The sequence below is a fragment of the Molothrus aeneus genome, chromosome 2 (genome assembly GCF_037042795.1).
Source record: "Molothrus aeneus isolate 106 chromosome 2, BPBGC_Maene_1.0, whole genome shotgun sequence".
Classification (NCBI taxonomy): Eukaryota; Metazoa; Chordata; class Aves; order Passeriformes; family Icteridae; genus Molothrus; species Molothrus aeneus.
Genome location: NC_089647.1, coordinates 4,555,906 through 4,571,531, shown reverse-complemented (window position 1 = coordinate 4,571,531; position 15,626 = coordinate 4,555,906). Strand labels below are relative to the sequence as shown.

General features: G+C 43.8%; 2 protein-coding genes across 6 annotated transcripts in view; one reads left to right on the top strand and one right to left on the bottom strand.

The window, feature by feature from the left end:
* The window catches only part of POU2F1 (POU class 2 homeobox 1), a 46,873-nt gene extending 44,207 nt beyond the window's left edge, over positions 1-2,666 (top strand). For all 5 annotated transcript variants that reach the window (XM_066571897.1, XM_066571896.1, XM_066571895.1 and 2 more), the window contains 2 exons: positions 737-825; positions 1,993-2,666. In XM_066571897.1, coding sequence (XP_066427994.1) covers positions 737-825; positions 1,993-2,303 — 400 coding nt within the window. In that variant the 3' untranslated portion in view covers positions 2,304-2,666. The remainder of the gene's footprint in view (positions 1-736; positions 826-1,992) is intronic.
* A 12,854-nt stretch (positions 2,667-15,520) lies between these two features.
* Positions 15,521-15,626, bottom strand: part of CD247 (CD247 molecule) — a 45,678-nt gene continuing 45,572 nt past the window's right edge. Inside the window, 1 exon segment of the mRNA XM_066568207.1 lies at positions 15,521-15,586. Within this exon segment, the coding sequence (XP_066424304.1) occupies positions 15,521-15,586 (66 nt within the window).

Sequence of the window (15,626 nt, the reverse complement as noted above, 5' to 3'; positions counted from 1 at the left end):
ACACCCTTTTAGGTGAGGTGACGGAAGAGTGAAGGGAAATTCTTAGGATAAATTGCTTTTTTGTATGGCTGTCATCTCAGATTCTGAAGGTTTACTCATAGATGGCAGTGGACCATTCCCATCGCAGTACACAAATACCGTGCTCATTTTAAAGGTGAAAAAGCTGTGTTGCAGTGATGTTGTTTGATAAATCATTCATCCTACTGCAGAGCTTCACTTAAAAACTAACTTACCACTGAACTACAGAATCTGCCCTATTAATTGTAAAATGGAGAGATAGCCTAGACCCACTTTACACCTCTGTATTCATTTCTCCATCATGAGCAAGTTCTGAAAAATGCAAATTGGTGTATTGTTGAAGTTACAGTTTTAGAAATGTTGCTCAGATAGATGTTTCTTTAATTCCTCTTGATTTACATATTTCTTATCTGCATTTGGGAGAGGATGATAGTTCTCTAACGATTAACAGTTTTCCCCAAATACTTTACAAGAATATTTTACACCAACAATCAATGCAAGTAATGTATTTACAGTGCTTGTACTTTGGGCATGTCATGAACCCCTCATGGAGTTAAAAGTAAAATAATCCAAAAATAGCCCTTGATCTCTGGTATTTTCTCCCTCCTTGCCCTTCCCCCTTTTTTAAAAATATGATGGTGTACATTTGAACAGTGACAACCTTTTCTTAAAAGTAACACTCTTTCTCTTTCCCACTTCTTCCATGATCTTGCTGCAGAGGTGCCTTACTCAGTCTCAATCCAGGGACATTAGGTGGTGCTCTCAGCCCGGCCCTGATGAGCAACAGTACACTGGCAACTATTCAAGGTCAGTAGTGTTCCTTTTAATGCATCTCCATCACACAACTTCAGTTTCTGCGCTCTGGTTTTGTCTACCAGAGAGCACTGACTCCTCAGCACTGGGCATAAATTGTGTAGGAGTAAAGGCTTTACAAAATTAAATGTGCAAATACATTTTGTGGGTCACAGAGATAGGAGCAGGTACAACTTCAGGTAGGGAATCAGAGCTGTGTATGATTTAAAGGAGGCATTTAAGATGCTGAATATAATCTGGAATTTATTTTTTTTGTCCTTGCCTTATTGGCCTCTATCTTTAGCAGGTTAGAGATTTACTTTTTATAGCTCTTTTGTAGTCTGCTTCAGCAGACTTCCACCATTCTGAGGTCTCTTGGAAGGGCAGTTCTGAGCAAGTCTTGATCCTGAATTCATGTCTTCATATGTATTAGAAAAGAAACATCCTGCCTCCTAAAATCCTTACGTAGAACTTGAAATACATAAATCCACATTCAGAAGAGGATATATTTATTTGTTCTGGAAGTACACAAAGCCAAAAGTTACCACTGGCTTCAGCAAAAGTTGTTCATAGTTTGCCACCCATAAAAACTGGGTAGTACAAGTGTCTAAAGAGCTAGGTAAAACCTGTGTGTTCAAATATCCTCTAAACTAGCTGAACAAATCTTGTTTCTAGGTTGCAAGAAAGAACCATTTCATAAAGTGTCACAGATAAATTTAGGAGATCATAATCTAAGGCAGACTGAACGCTGTAGACCCATGAGAGTAAGTTGTAACCGTGGTTGGTTATATGTCAACATTTAAAATGTTACGCTCAAGGTTACATGACCTTCTCCATCTTGTGATAGCTGTCATTTCATGTGAACCCTCATCTCAACCCTTCCCAGTGTAAGTTGCCTGGGTGCACAGCCTCTCTGTGGCAGAAAACATAGACCAATATTGTGCTAGAAGAGCTGAAGAAAGGCACAGTGGAATTAGTTTAGCAGCAAATGAAAGATGTGTTTTAGTATCTGCAAGATCTTGTCTGATGGTTATTTGGAAAAAAAAAACCGCAAACAAGTGATTTAGAGAGCACACACATCAGAGAAAGGCAAATGCAGAGACCCCTTGCTTTTAGGCACATTTTGCATTGTTGCTTACTGCTAATGTTATCTCCTCCCTGCTCAACTTTCCCTATTTTTAGCTCTTGCATCCGGTGGCTCTCTTCCAATAACATCACTGGATGCAACTGGAAACTTGGTGTTTGCCAATGCTGGAGGTACCCCTAACATCGTCACTGCCCCTCTGTTCCTGAACCCTCAGAACCTTTCTCTGCTCACCAGCAACCCAGTTAGCTTGGTCTCTGCAGCTGCAGCCTCCGCAGGGGCCTCTGGACCAGTCGCCAGCCTTCACGCCACCTCCACCTCAGCCGAGTCCATCCAGAACTCTCTCCTCACAGTGGCCTCTGCCAGCGGGGCCACGTCCACCACCACTACTGCCTCCAAGGCACAGTGAGCCGGGCTGGGCTCTGCTCCAGCAGCCTGGGTCACTGTGCGCTGGGATCGGCTGCCAGCCCGGTCGATGGACTGAAAATGCCATGGGCATCCTCTCACCGTGTTGCTGGGGACAAGAGAGAGAGAGAGAGAAAGAGAGAGAGAGAAGGAAAAATATTTAAAAAAACAAAACAAAACAAAAAAAAACCAAAAAAAAAAGGAGAAAAAAAAAAAAAACAAAAGCAAAACAGGAAGGATTTAAAGCTGGGACAGACATTTGCCTAATTTTATAATAAACACTGTCTTTTCAGGATCGCTTCATGGATCGGAGAACTTTCTAACCAAAAATGTAAAAAAAAAAAAAAAACCACAAAAAAACTAAAAACCGCAAAAACACAAAAAAAGTGAAAGGACTACTTATCATTTCCAGCAGTCACAATGACAAGTTAAGGTGGGTTATCAGTTCAAACATAGGAAGGGGATTTCTTGGTTTTTTTGGTCTAAATATCTTTCTTTTTTAATTATCATTTTATAGGTCTGTTGTACAGGCCATTATGTCATACAAGGTGTTTATAATCGTATCAATCATGTTGGGGGTTCCTTTCTTAACTGGTACAATTTAGGCAGGCCTGTATTACTGGTGTATCTCTATTATTATTATTATGATTATTATTATTATTATTTTTATATATATAGTTTGGACGCATTTGTCTTTTGCTCCTGGATTATTTTCAGCGAGCTCCCACACCATGGGGGGAGGGTGGGGGGGTGGAGAGGAAGAATGGAGCACAAATAGACTTTCTATCCTAATCTTCTGGAAATGTTCTGAACAGTCTCCTCATCCTTGAATTTGTCTAATGCCTACTTATAGGGGTCAGAAGAATTTATGTTCATCATTTGTGCAGGAAGCTCAGTGCAGCAGCAGAGATCATTGTGTGCAAACTTCCAGGCTGGTCTCTGCTTTGTAAGCAGAGGTAGGAATTTGCTCCCAACTGCCATTCTTCTCCTCTCAAATATTTAGACAAAACAGCCAAATTCTGCTCTTAGCTTCGTGTGCTTGGTTCCTTTCACTTCAGAGAGTGGGATGTGACCTCCCGAGTGTGGATTGTGTGACAATACTGATGGCTCTTCTGTTCCATAGATATCGTTTTGCTGTGCAAAAGCACACACAAATATTTAAAAACCATCATGACCCAGGCTAATTGGCAGCATGTAAAGCAGCATCTAGAGTCCTAGATACCCTCTAGGTGAGTTGGTACTGGATTTCAGAAGGTCACATTCTCCCCATTCATAGCAATATTCCTTGTCTGATGCTTCCAACACTATTTAGAAGAGCTTCCTAGTAAAACAAAAAGTGCTTCTGGCTGCAAAAGACAGGAGCCAGGACTATGGGAACAGAAGGTGCCATTGTTAATGCCAACACAACAGAGCCACTCTGGGGCCTTGCACACCCCGGGCTGATCTCGTGTGGTCTCTGAGCTGCAGGGTGAGCGTGGCAATCGGTGCCTCTGGCCAGCGCCTGGCACTGCAGCTCACTTTTCAAGGGTGATTCTAATCTGTGGAGCAAAGGATATTTTTGTGGATGAGGAAGGAGTAATGAACTGTACAGAAGTTAGATCTGTATATTCTTAAATATACAATCCAGTGTCTGAACCAAAAAAGAAAAAAGATTTTTAAAGAGAGAAGACTGGATCACTGCAATGCAGTTCACGTTAAACTTTCCATTCCTGATGGATTTAAAGGTTTCTGCCATGTGTACAAAACTAAATTACTTTTAGCTAGTAAGGGTATTAGAAGAGTCCCTTTCCCACCCACCCCCTTTTCTTTTGTCACCAGAGTGTCCTCAAATAATGAGCTGATGCAGCTATGTTCGTTTTGTTGATGATTCAGGGGGATCCTGGAGCTTCTCATCCAAGATCCGGAAGGCAGCAACTTTAAACTCCACACATGCTTTGGTTTGTGACCTGAGCATGTGGGAGTTGTGTTTGCACTCAAGTGGCAGAACCCCTTATCTCTCCCCCCACCACCATGGTTTTGCTCTGTTCATCTCTAACTCTCCACCTTCCTGTTTTACTGATATTTAAACCAATTACCCCTAAAACTTCAGAACTAGTGAACTGCAAGCAGGGAAACTAACAAATGTCCGTCCACCGTTTCTTATGTGTTTTTGATTTTTTTATGTTTTATTTTTTTAAAACTAAGCTTGAACCAAAGTCAATTTCTAGCAAGCTGCTGTACTAATGGACTAGTTTGTGTAAGTGCAGTTCAGATGCAGAGAGGCGATAGATGCTACTGACAATTTCTTTTTCATTTGTCTTTTGTTTTTATTAATTTTATATAAAAGTTGCTGCTTGTTTTTAATCTTTTTTTTTTGGTTGGTAATTTGTGTTATCCTTGGGGCAGACTCTTAACTTGATTTTAATTTGTTTTCTTTTATTTGATGTGTAAATAGAATGGCAATGTCAGAGGATTGTTATCCAAGAGGTCCCACCTTTATCCCCCCAGTATGGATGAATCTCTGTATTTTTGATACGTCTCTACGTCTTCAGGCTGTGCAGGAGACTTTTAGGGCTATGAATAATACTGCAAAAATGGCAATGGCCCACAGCAAAAGCTTCAGAGCAGCAACAGGTACAGCTGGGTGAGCTTCAGGGAGGTAGGGAAAAAGTAGAAGAGAAGATGCTGGTGCCCACTGTGCTGGTCTGGAGGCCACAGCACGGTCTGTAGTTTCTACCAAAGGAATGCAAGTCCTTGGACTTGTTTTGAGTGAAGTAAGAGGATGGGGAAAACCGCAGCTGTAGCGTTTGTTCCTGACTCTGAACGTCCCTGCTTACTTTCACGCCTGTGCAAAAGTACAATTTATCAGGAAGCTTTTTTGGTTGGGGGGGGAGACCACCGGGCTCGTCTCGGATGGATTCCCTCCTCCCAAGGGTTTTGTGGTGGGTGGGGGGCGTGGTCCTTGCAGATATCTAGGAAACACAAAGAAAGGTGGGCCTTAAATCAGTGGAAAATCCTCTCTCCACAGTTCCAGGAGACTGTGCCATTAGCTGTCTGAATGAGTTTTCATGTCCCATTCTTGCTGGTTTGTGGTTGGGAGAGGGTCTTGTTGAGTACATATCTGGAACACTAATGCAGCTTGGATGGTTTATTTATTATAAAAATCTGCTTTTTTTCCTGACTACCTTTGCATTGGTCACATGGCTTTGGTGTGAGCACCTTATACCCCTTTCTTTACCCTCCTCTTCTCTACCCCATCACCCTATCTGGGGCCCAGATTCCAGGGAATTTCTTAGCGAGTTTTTTTCTGAGAGAAACTGGAAACTCAGAGTAGCCACATATCCAAAAAAGCTTGGTTTTGTTTGCAGAAACTGACATAATACCCAAACAGCACATATCCTATGGCATCCATTGCCAGTGTGCTCTAATTCATTGTCCCCTAAAACATCCCTGTGACTGACTGACTGTTGTTCCTGGAGTCTAACTTTCATCCCTATCGGTGTTTTTCCTCATGGATGCTGGCTACCTCCAGTGTTTAGGTGAAAGACAGGAATCAGACTGGCAGTGGGTGTACACCTGCCAGGTTAGAGTGCATGTGCTCCTTCAGAGAATGAAAAGAATATGAGATCATGTACCAGAATTTAGCAGAAGTTTCTTTTTTAAATCATCATCGTGCTGGCAGCAGAAATTGATGCATCTGAAAAGAAACAATAACAATTGTGTACAGACCCAGTAAATATGATCACAGGAAGTTTGGTGGCATGTTGGAAAAGGATAATAGCATTTCTTTTTCAGACTTCCATGTCTCTGTATTTAAAGGTGAGAGGGTTGCTTTTCATAGTTGCAAGCATGTCACAGTACCCAGGCAAGAAAAGATAAGGTGAAAAGCTCTCCCTGCAGACAGGGATAGTTAAAAAGCAAGAGATTTCCAGGAAAACAAACACAGATATGCCCGGAAGGTCAAAAACAATTTAAAGAATGGCTTCAGAAGTTGGTCTTGTAGCTTGGTGATGACATTTTTTTCTGATCTTAAGAAAAACGTGTTTTGCTTTAGCACACTTTGGCTTTAGCACACTTGGTCACCTTAGAACCCACTCTCCACTGTCACCGTGGAAGGATTCACAAACAGCCCAAAGAAAGTACACACAGCCAGGTGTGGCTGCTTCCAACTGTTACATCTGCTTAGATTTCCTCCAGAGCATTTATTTTGTTTCTCAGTCACTGTACAACACCTGTTAGTTGAAGTACATTTTTATCAGTCACTGTGAGGTGGTGTGGATGTGATGTCTCTCGGAACTGTGACCTAATGTTCAAATGCCACCTCTGTAAGCCTCACACGGGGTGCTTTGACACATTTCTGTGGCTGAGTTAGTGAAGGACACAGGAGAGTTAATTCCTTCACTCTGTGCACATTCCTGCAAAGCAGCGTTCCTTAAAACGGGAATTCCCTCTTTTTTTGTTGTTGTTGCCAATGAAGCAGCACAACCATTACAGCTGGAGCCATACCACAGATACTAAACCAAAGCAACATCTAATTTACCTTAAATATTAATTCATATTTTCTTAGATAAAGACATATAAAGATACAAAGTTATCTTAAAGCGGCAGGTAGCTTCTCATGGTCATTAGAGTGTTTTAGGAGGGATAAAATAATGCATGGTCCAAACTTTCAATGATACTTGGTTTTAAACTGGAAGTTTAAAATGTAGATGTTTTTATTGCTGCATTAACTTTACAAAGAGTCACTATTCCCTATTCCTGTTCTGCCTGAAATGGTTAAATGCTGTTTCTCCACACCCTGTAGCCCAGCAGGGCCTGTCTGTCTGTCCCTGTTGGATGTTGCCTAGGGTGGAGTATTACCAAAGGAATAAGCTGGCCTGCTGCTCCCCAGTGCATTTATGCCTGTCAGTTCTCACACAGCCAACTCAAATCTCTTTCTATTTTTGCAACCAGGACATCTGCCCTCTCCCTCCCAAAGTACTATAGCAATATAGAATTCAAGATACCTACCTTGCACAAGTTCTGCCCTTCTCACTCATTAAATCTCTTGTTGCTGCTTGTGAGTTTCTCTCTTCTTTCCAGAGGGGAGTCCCCTAAAATACTTTAAAGATATTTGACAGGGAAGATTTTTTTCAAAAACCTGTTGGCTCACAATTCACAGTTTCTTAAGATGTTCATATCTTTGTCTCCACGTTGTGAGTGGTACCTGGTTCCCTCTGTGTCATTGCAAGTAGTTTCAGTGCTTTTGGAACGATGAAAAGCAATTCCTCTATTTGCATATCTTCACACATGGACACAGTAATGCACAAAAAAAAAACCCAAACCCTTGATTTTTTTCAACTTCTCTATCTGCATTTGATCTGTCTGCCACTTCTCCCAGGATACTCCAAGTGGGGACATGCTCTGAATTTTTACCCCTGTTGGGATGCTGTTAGGAGGGCATTAGGGAGATTGCACTGAAATTACAGATAGTTTAACTGTGGGAGAAAAGACATCTTTGACTCATGTGGACAAATAAGGTCAGCATGTAGAACGTATCAGGTACTTCTTTTCTGACCAAATTCCTGAACATGAAGCAGCTACTGAGCTTTGTCTTGGGGCTGCTTTTAGGTCCATCAGTGATGCCCTGCTAAGAACCGTCCATAACTGGAATAATCTGGGCCCCCTTTTTCTCCCTCCCTGTCTCCGTCCCTCTGCCTCTTTCCCTCCTTGCTCCTTCCCCCTCTTCCCTCAGCGAAAGGTAGCACCATACAGCTCTGAGAACAATACTTGTGGGTAGCAGCTGGCTTCTGGCACCTTCATAAAATACCTCAGCATAGCTTAGCATTGTCGCAGAACTGGTTTTAAACTGAAAAAATCAGAAGAGAAAAGCAAACTTTATAAATAGTGGAGATAATTCTAGCTGTAGAGTTTAGTTGAACTGATGGTTTATTATGATTGATAAACATGATTATGCTGTATGTATTTGAGATCCTGTTTATAGGTTACAACTTTATAGGGTCGGGTGGGGGTGGGTGGATGTTGGGGGCAGAGAAGGGGGTTTGACTGTGTTAGAAGGAAAATGTTTGCTCATAAATTTTTTTCCTTGTATCTGTCTTGCCAAAGGAAACATTTTGTCGCTCCTGGGTTTGGGATTGTTGTTTGGTTGGTTTATCTGTGGTCTAATCTGCAGCACAGCACGTGGTGGCATGCAGGTTACTGGTGGGGTTGCTGTTCAGGGTCCTTTCGAGTGTGCGCACACTTCCCTCCCTCTCGGCCTTTCCTTGCCCCTCGCTGGGATCTGAAGATCAGGCAACAAATATCGAGGAGGCTCGGGGGAGAGATGGCTGTACTGGGCTGGGATCGACCTTGGGGCTGGAAATCCGTTTCGGTTGAGTTGAGTTGCTCCAGAGCTGAACTGGGTCCGCTGTGTTTAACTCCAGGGAGGGACAAGAATGGTTGTCGCATCTTAATCTATCTGGGAGAGCAAAAGTGAAACAGGTTCCTTTTATCCCCCTTGTCTTGTTACTGAATGTAGGGCTTGTAGTGCTTGATAATAGGTGGAAAACTTTTTAAACACTTCCTTTTCTAATAGCAATGCTAATCCTGTCTAGACCAAAAACTATGAAAGAAAAAACCAAACTGAGAGAGGTGAAAGCTAACCTACTCCTAACACCTGGCTGGTCTGCCTGAAAGGGTTGAAATACTGTGAGAAGGTTGTGGGAGAGGAGCTTTGAGGCGTTGTTGGTGAGGGACCAGGTCGTTCTCCTGGCCGATGTCTCGGTGTTGCGGTGGCAGTAGCAGAAGAGCGAGTGGTTCTTGCCTTGGGAGGGTGTTGCAGCCAGCTCCGGGTGGGCTCCAAGGCTCCCTGCCCGTTTCCCCCGGGGCTGCTGGAGCGGGGGAGGAGGGCAGGGTGTGCGTGGGTGGGTGTGTGTGCGAGTGCGTGTGAGCGCCGGCTGCGCGCGGGAGCGAGAGCTGCGTTTCTAAAGGAGCTCCACTCCACTGGGGAGGGAGAATTCCCAGTGGCCTCGTAGGGAACCAAAGGCACTGATAAGTTGTCAGCTCTGCTGTTCTCAGAGCGGGTAAGAGGAAAAGCTGGGTGGGGGTTTTTTGAGCTTTGGGTCAGTGTCCCTTCCTCTAAGGACCTCATCTCTTGCGGGTACTCCCACCTTTTCTGCATGGAGTTGCATCGGCTCTGTGAAGACAAACGGTGTCTGGGGTTTGCCCAGTGCTGCAGGTCTTAGGCTGATGTTGGGATACAGTCAGGGAAAACTGTTTCTTTCCTTCAAATGTGGAAGCAGTGTAGTCCAAGGTCAGAGTCTGTTCAACGGCTTTTGCAGATGGTCTTTCTCTTAAGGGAGGGACCTTGAAGACTCCTTTCTTTGCTCCCCAAAGTAGCCTTGTACATGTTCATGTATCGTGCTATTGGGCTGAGCTGTTTTATCAGTGAACTTGGTGAGCTCTTGTGAAGAAAGGGAGGGAGGAAGGGGGAGAGCGGGTTGTCCAGCTACTCTTCCTCCGGACACCAATCGGGTTGCAGAACTTCACTGAAAGCTTTACTAATAGAATTGTTGTTCTGACATTATGTAAAAGTGGTATTAATATTGTGTGACTTTTCAAAGAGCTAGTTAGATTTATAGATAGGTAATAGGGATATTGAAGAAATGACTTCTCAAAGAAAAGAGCACTTGGAACAAAAGAAGTGGAAAACAAGGTGTGCTTTATGGAAAACAAATCTGAGGAAGGAAATGAAACAGCTTGTGGGAGGCGAGGGAAGATGATACCTTTGGCGTTCCTTAGTGCTGCTGAGGCTCAGCCCCAGAACTGGAACATACCCCCTCTGCCTTATTTCATCTCTCTACCAAACAGGACATTGTCAAGTAGCTCAGACCAAAACGCTGATCTGTCTTAAAACTGTGTCGGTCTGCTGGGGAATATTCTCCGGCAGAGCTTTACATAATACCGTAAGATACTTAATTTATCACGTTAGCTTCCCCTTCCCTCCCAAAATTGTCTTATCTGTTGTAGGCCCCACTTCAGGATTCACACTGCCTTTGGGGAATTCTGTGGCAGCAGCTACAGAAGCCCTGTTCCCTGAATGTCATAACTTCGTGTGCGTTCCAAGCCGGCACGTTGTGGTGCTAAAAAACCCTGAGATTATTTAACAGTAGGAATCCCAAGACCTTAGGGAATGGCACGCCAAGGGGCAACTCGTGGAGATCGCACAACCCCCTTGAGAAACGATTTAGGAACAAGAGCACCCGTGACAGTGTCCTGAGAACAAGGCAGTTGAGACAAAACCTTTAGTTCTTCCCCCATTCACTCTCCATGTGTGTCGGCCTCTGTGACCCCGGTGCTCCCTGCGTCCGAGCGAGTCCGAGGGGAAAACGCAAAGAGAAAGACTTGGAGCTCCGGGCCGCTCCCGGCGCGTTCCCTGCCGGGGAGCCGGGCCGCGCCTCCCCGCAGCGCGGGGAAGGGAAGGCAGCGCTGCGGGGCAGGGCTGGAGCAGCTCCGGCCCCGAGTGCCCCCCGAGTGCCCGGGCAGGAGCTCCTGCTGTGTCCCCGCCGTGCCGTTGTTCCATTTCCTTCCTCTGTGGTAGTATCTAAGGCTAGGTGTGAGTAGGTGTGGGGTGTTTATCCGCCACAGGTACAGGAGCTGTCGTATACCTCATTTCTAACTCGTAACTGAGTAACTTGCTTTAACTTTCTCCAAACCCCACAGAGTTGCCAAGTCTGCCCTCCCTCCTTTGATTAACACTGAACTCTGGCCTATAGCACCCCGTGACCTGCAACCTGGGGAGTGACCCCCTAACGCCTCTGAATGTCGCTGCTTAAAAGCTACTGCAAAGTGAGGGCAAATTGCAATCTTATCTTATTTCCTTTGGTTACAAGGGGTCCTCTTGATCAGTCTGTGAATATCCACCCCCTCCCCTCCACTCTCCATGGAAAAGGGCCACCCACGCTGCCTTTTCCCACCCCAGAGCCACGCTGAGCTCCAGGGCCAGGAGGCACTCTCAGCCTAGTGCTGCATACATGCTACTCACTTTTTAACATGACCAAAAAAACAAAAAAAAAAGAAAAAAAATAGAAATCTCCAAATACTTAATTTTCTTCTTTATTATTTGACAATCCTGTATCCCTTCCCCACTCCCCAACCTGGCCAGAAGCTGCATCCTTAACCCGGTCCATCTTTATTTGAATGTAGTTCCCCTACCCCCATGGGAAAGAGAAGCTTTGTCAGGTCACGGTGGCTGCTATAAGTCGGGAGGGAGCGGTTTCTTTGTTTTGTTTTGTTCTTTTAAAATTTCCAGCCAAAACCAAAGATTTCCTAATGATTGTATAAACTCAAAACAAACAAACAAACCAAAGACAAAGGGCGTCTTCAGCACCAAGCCCACCTGTGAGGCCGGCCTGGCCTGGGGCTCCAGAACAGCCCGGGCAGCAACTCCCGGCCCCAGGGTGAGATCTGGGACACAGGCTGGGAAGGGAGGCCGGGGCTTCGCAGGTGGGTTGAGGAGCTGAAGACTTGGGTGCAGGATTGGCTGCTCTGCTGGGTGCTTTAACCCTCTGGGGGCTGGGTGATGTTGATTAATACACGCTGAGGTGCACTTCTGAGCTTCCCCCCCTTCACTGCTTGGAAGAGGCTGTCCTGTTGTGAGAAATCCCTGAAAGAAGAAGAAGCAGCTTTTCATTTCTCCTCTAGTTCCTTTTTTCTAGATTTCTTTTATTTTTGCAGCACCACTGTGCAACTATGCATTGTATTTCTCAACCTTTTATGCTAGGTAGATGCCTGTGACTTTTTAACTTTTGGGGGGGGATTGCAAATGGAGGAACTTTTTACATGGATCTTTTTAATCTCAGTTGATTGGGGGGTGTTTGGTTCTAGGGTCAGACAAGCTCTATCCCAAAGCAAAATCCAAATGTTAATATTATTAGCCTGATGCAGATACCAAAGATAATTTCTTTCCTGCAGAACCTTAGACTTGTGTATTAAGTACGATTACCCAGCACTTGCATTAGTCTAACCTCAGTAATTCCAAAGCTTAGATGTATATTTTGGTATATTTCTGGGATATTAAAAAATTGTCGTTTAAATTCTTGTTTGTTTCAGTGTAATGCTCTTAAAGTCATAGCATGGAGATAACTGAACTTGTCCTATTCTTAGTAGTTTGAAATAATAGTATTTTTGTATGTTTTGGGTGTGTCTATGTATGTATTAACATAACGGTTTTCACTGCCTAGGTGTTCATAAATAATAATAAAAGAAAAACCAACTACAAAGGGTTTTTAAACTGTACATAATATTCCGTGAGGAATTTCCACCAGACCGCCAATTTGGATTGCATTTTCACTGATGGCCGCTCCCAACTGGGATTCTTTCTTTCTTTTTAAAGAGACAGCATGTTCTTTTGTTTTCCCCACTGACCTGAGGTTCTTTCTCAGTGCAAAGGGGGTTTCACTGTTTTTAAGGGGTGGGCCAAAGAGGAAGTAGCTTAAATTCTGTTTTAAAAATGTATTTACAGTGTTAGTTTGAAAACTACCCCTTTGTATGAAGAATTGGGAGTGGAAAACCAAGCCCTTTCTTCTAAATCTGATCATAATTTTCAAAGAAATGAGAATTTGTGAATGTCTGTAGTGTCTGGGCAGTCCCTTTTTGCTTTCTTTTCTAAATAAGACAAGTTTTTGGTCCTAATGGTTTCACTGCTCTGTGCAACTGCCTGCTTACACTGGCTGGGAGGTTTTTTTTTCCCTTGGCCTTCCTCATACACTGCATTTATACACTTGAGGTCAGCAGAACACTTGAAATCAAGGGCCATTGTGGGAGTACCCTACCCAAACGCAACCCAAGCTTTTCTGGAGACTGAAATGTGAGAGTCCCACACATTTCAAAACCTTGCTGATCACACTAAGGGTGAGGAGGAAGGCGAAATGCTGTCTCTTTAAAGATGTCCTTTATTATTATATTATTATTATTATTATTATTTTCCCAGTGGTTGCCTACAGATAGCTGTAGGCATTGAGAGATTGTGTAGATTACAGTAAATCAGAATGAAAAGGTAGATTTTGTGTAGATGCATTTGTCTGCTGTAATTTTTTATATATATTAAACTTACTGTAATTGTACAGTTCATTTCTGTTGTAAACATCATTAAACCATTTTCCAAGTGTTTTAACATGTATGCATTTGTTCGTAGTTTTTAAATGTGTCAGGAGAGGCTGTTTGCCCTTCCCCTATGGATCAGACTGGGCCAGAAGATTGATCTGGTGCCCTTTGTCTTGTCAAACTGGAGGAGAGCCTGGGTTTTATGCACTCTGCTTGAAGCTTTTGTTCTAATTCTGTATTTATCAGCTCCTCTCCCAAAAGCAGAAACAGCTTCAGTTGCTTCCTGAAGGCAAAGAGGAGACTCAGCTCAACCCCACAGTGAGTGGCCCCAAAACCAGCGTTGGATGCTTTTTGAAATCAAGGTATCCATTGATATATAAAGAGCATAAGGTGATTTTTCCCCCCACAAAGAATTTAATTCCTATTGTTTGGTGGTTGGTATTTCACGCTGCCAAAGCTTGTGACTTCTACATCTTGCAGATACAGTTATGGTGATTTAAAAAGAGAAAGCTGTTTTCAGCACTCTTTGTTCTTGCATCGAGTGCTTTGCAGCATAACTTTACTGTAATTTTCAGCTCAGCTGTCTCAGTTATCACCCAGTTCTCTCAATTTTTCTTGTCACCACAGAGAACAGTAAAGGATCTAGGAACTTTTTTTTTTTGGCAGAAGCATTCATTACCATGTCTCAGTTTACTTTTTTTTTGCTTTAATTTATTGCAAATATTCTTTAAAAGCTACAAGCACCTACTGCAGGTACAGTTTTACTGCTTAAAGAAGTAAAACTGCCTTGGAACTTGCATAGCACCCATTTCAGCAAGTTTTTCTGCTGCTAACCCACCCAGTCCCTGGAAAGAAGACATAACCTCATTTGGCCCGCACCCAGAGCAGCAGCTCTTGTTCCCACAGCCTTGCTTTAGCTCTGCTTCTTCTGTGAGGACTGGTGAGATGGCTTGGTCAGCTCCTGAGTCAAGGTGAAACACCCCTGATGTTGCTGGGCTGGATTTGTCCTTGCTGAATTCCTCCAGCCTTCCCTGTGCAGGCTCGTGAGGCACGGGCAGAACTGAGGCTGCAGCAGCAGGAGGTGAGTGTCCCTTTGATTCCTGGCTTTGGGGCATTTTCCCAACAGCCCATCCCAGCTTCTGGGACGTGTGTAGGAGCTCCAGCTGGAATCCTGTCCTCCTCAGCTTCCCTGGGAGATGGTGCTGCTGGATGCAGGCTGGTGCAGACAGGCTGAACACCTCAGGTAAGGAGCTCGTGCCATTCCCACTGCTGCTCCCTACACACACACAGAGGGCTGTGGCACTGTTTTATTAATTCATCAAAAACACGTGACATTATTGAGCTGGTACCTCCTTGGAATGATACCTGCACCTTTTAGAGGCAGCCTCATGAGAGACTGGGCTGGAAACTGCATTTATGTTGGCTTTTGTACAGTTTGTTGTCTGGAAGTGATAACAGGGGTACCCATCTCCTTGTTTTCTTTGTTTTTCTGCCTTCAGAGAAGTCTCTCACTCAGCTTACCTGGCTCATATTTATGGATGAGTGGCTGTGCCATTGCTTGATCTTTTTTTGGATATTGGTGCTCATTTTCTTCCTACTGGAAAGTTGGCATTCAGCCTCTCTGCTTCACTATGGTAACATCATGTCACTCTTTATAATTAAAGAAAAAAAGTTGCCCTCCACTGAAGCAGGTTTTTAAAGGCAAAATTTAAAGCAAAAAGGGTGAAATAGTCTTAAGATAAATACTACAGGAAGTAAATACAGTAAATACAGTAAATCTTTGCAAATTGTTTAAATGCACTAAAGCCATAATTCCATGTCTTAATACTCAGGAAGACCTATGGAAATAGCTGTGATTGTTAGAAAGTGTGGTCTGGTCCCCACAAACCTGACCAAAAAAAAAAATCAGCCTAATACCCCCTATAATTGAAAACAACTTTACAGATATGTACATTCTAATAGCAGAAGCAGTTACATAATTCAGGAGGAGAGAGAGAAGGAAAAGGCCAGGTCCAGGTTCTGTGCACCAACCAACCCAAGAAGGTTCTTGCACAGAGAAAACACACAGTGCTTGTGTTGGATGAAAAAGGCTTTCCCCCCTCTCCTCCCCAAAGCAGGTGGGCATCTCTCACTCTTGCCCATCCCCTCTGAGGCTCCCACCTAGCGAGGGGGCAAAGGCTGCATCTGGAGAGCATCATAAGTGTCCTTGGTTGCTGCACTGAGCCCCTGAAAAAGAGAAAACCAGAAAAACAGGTGAGGGATGAGT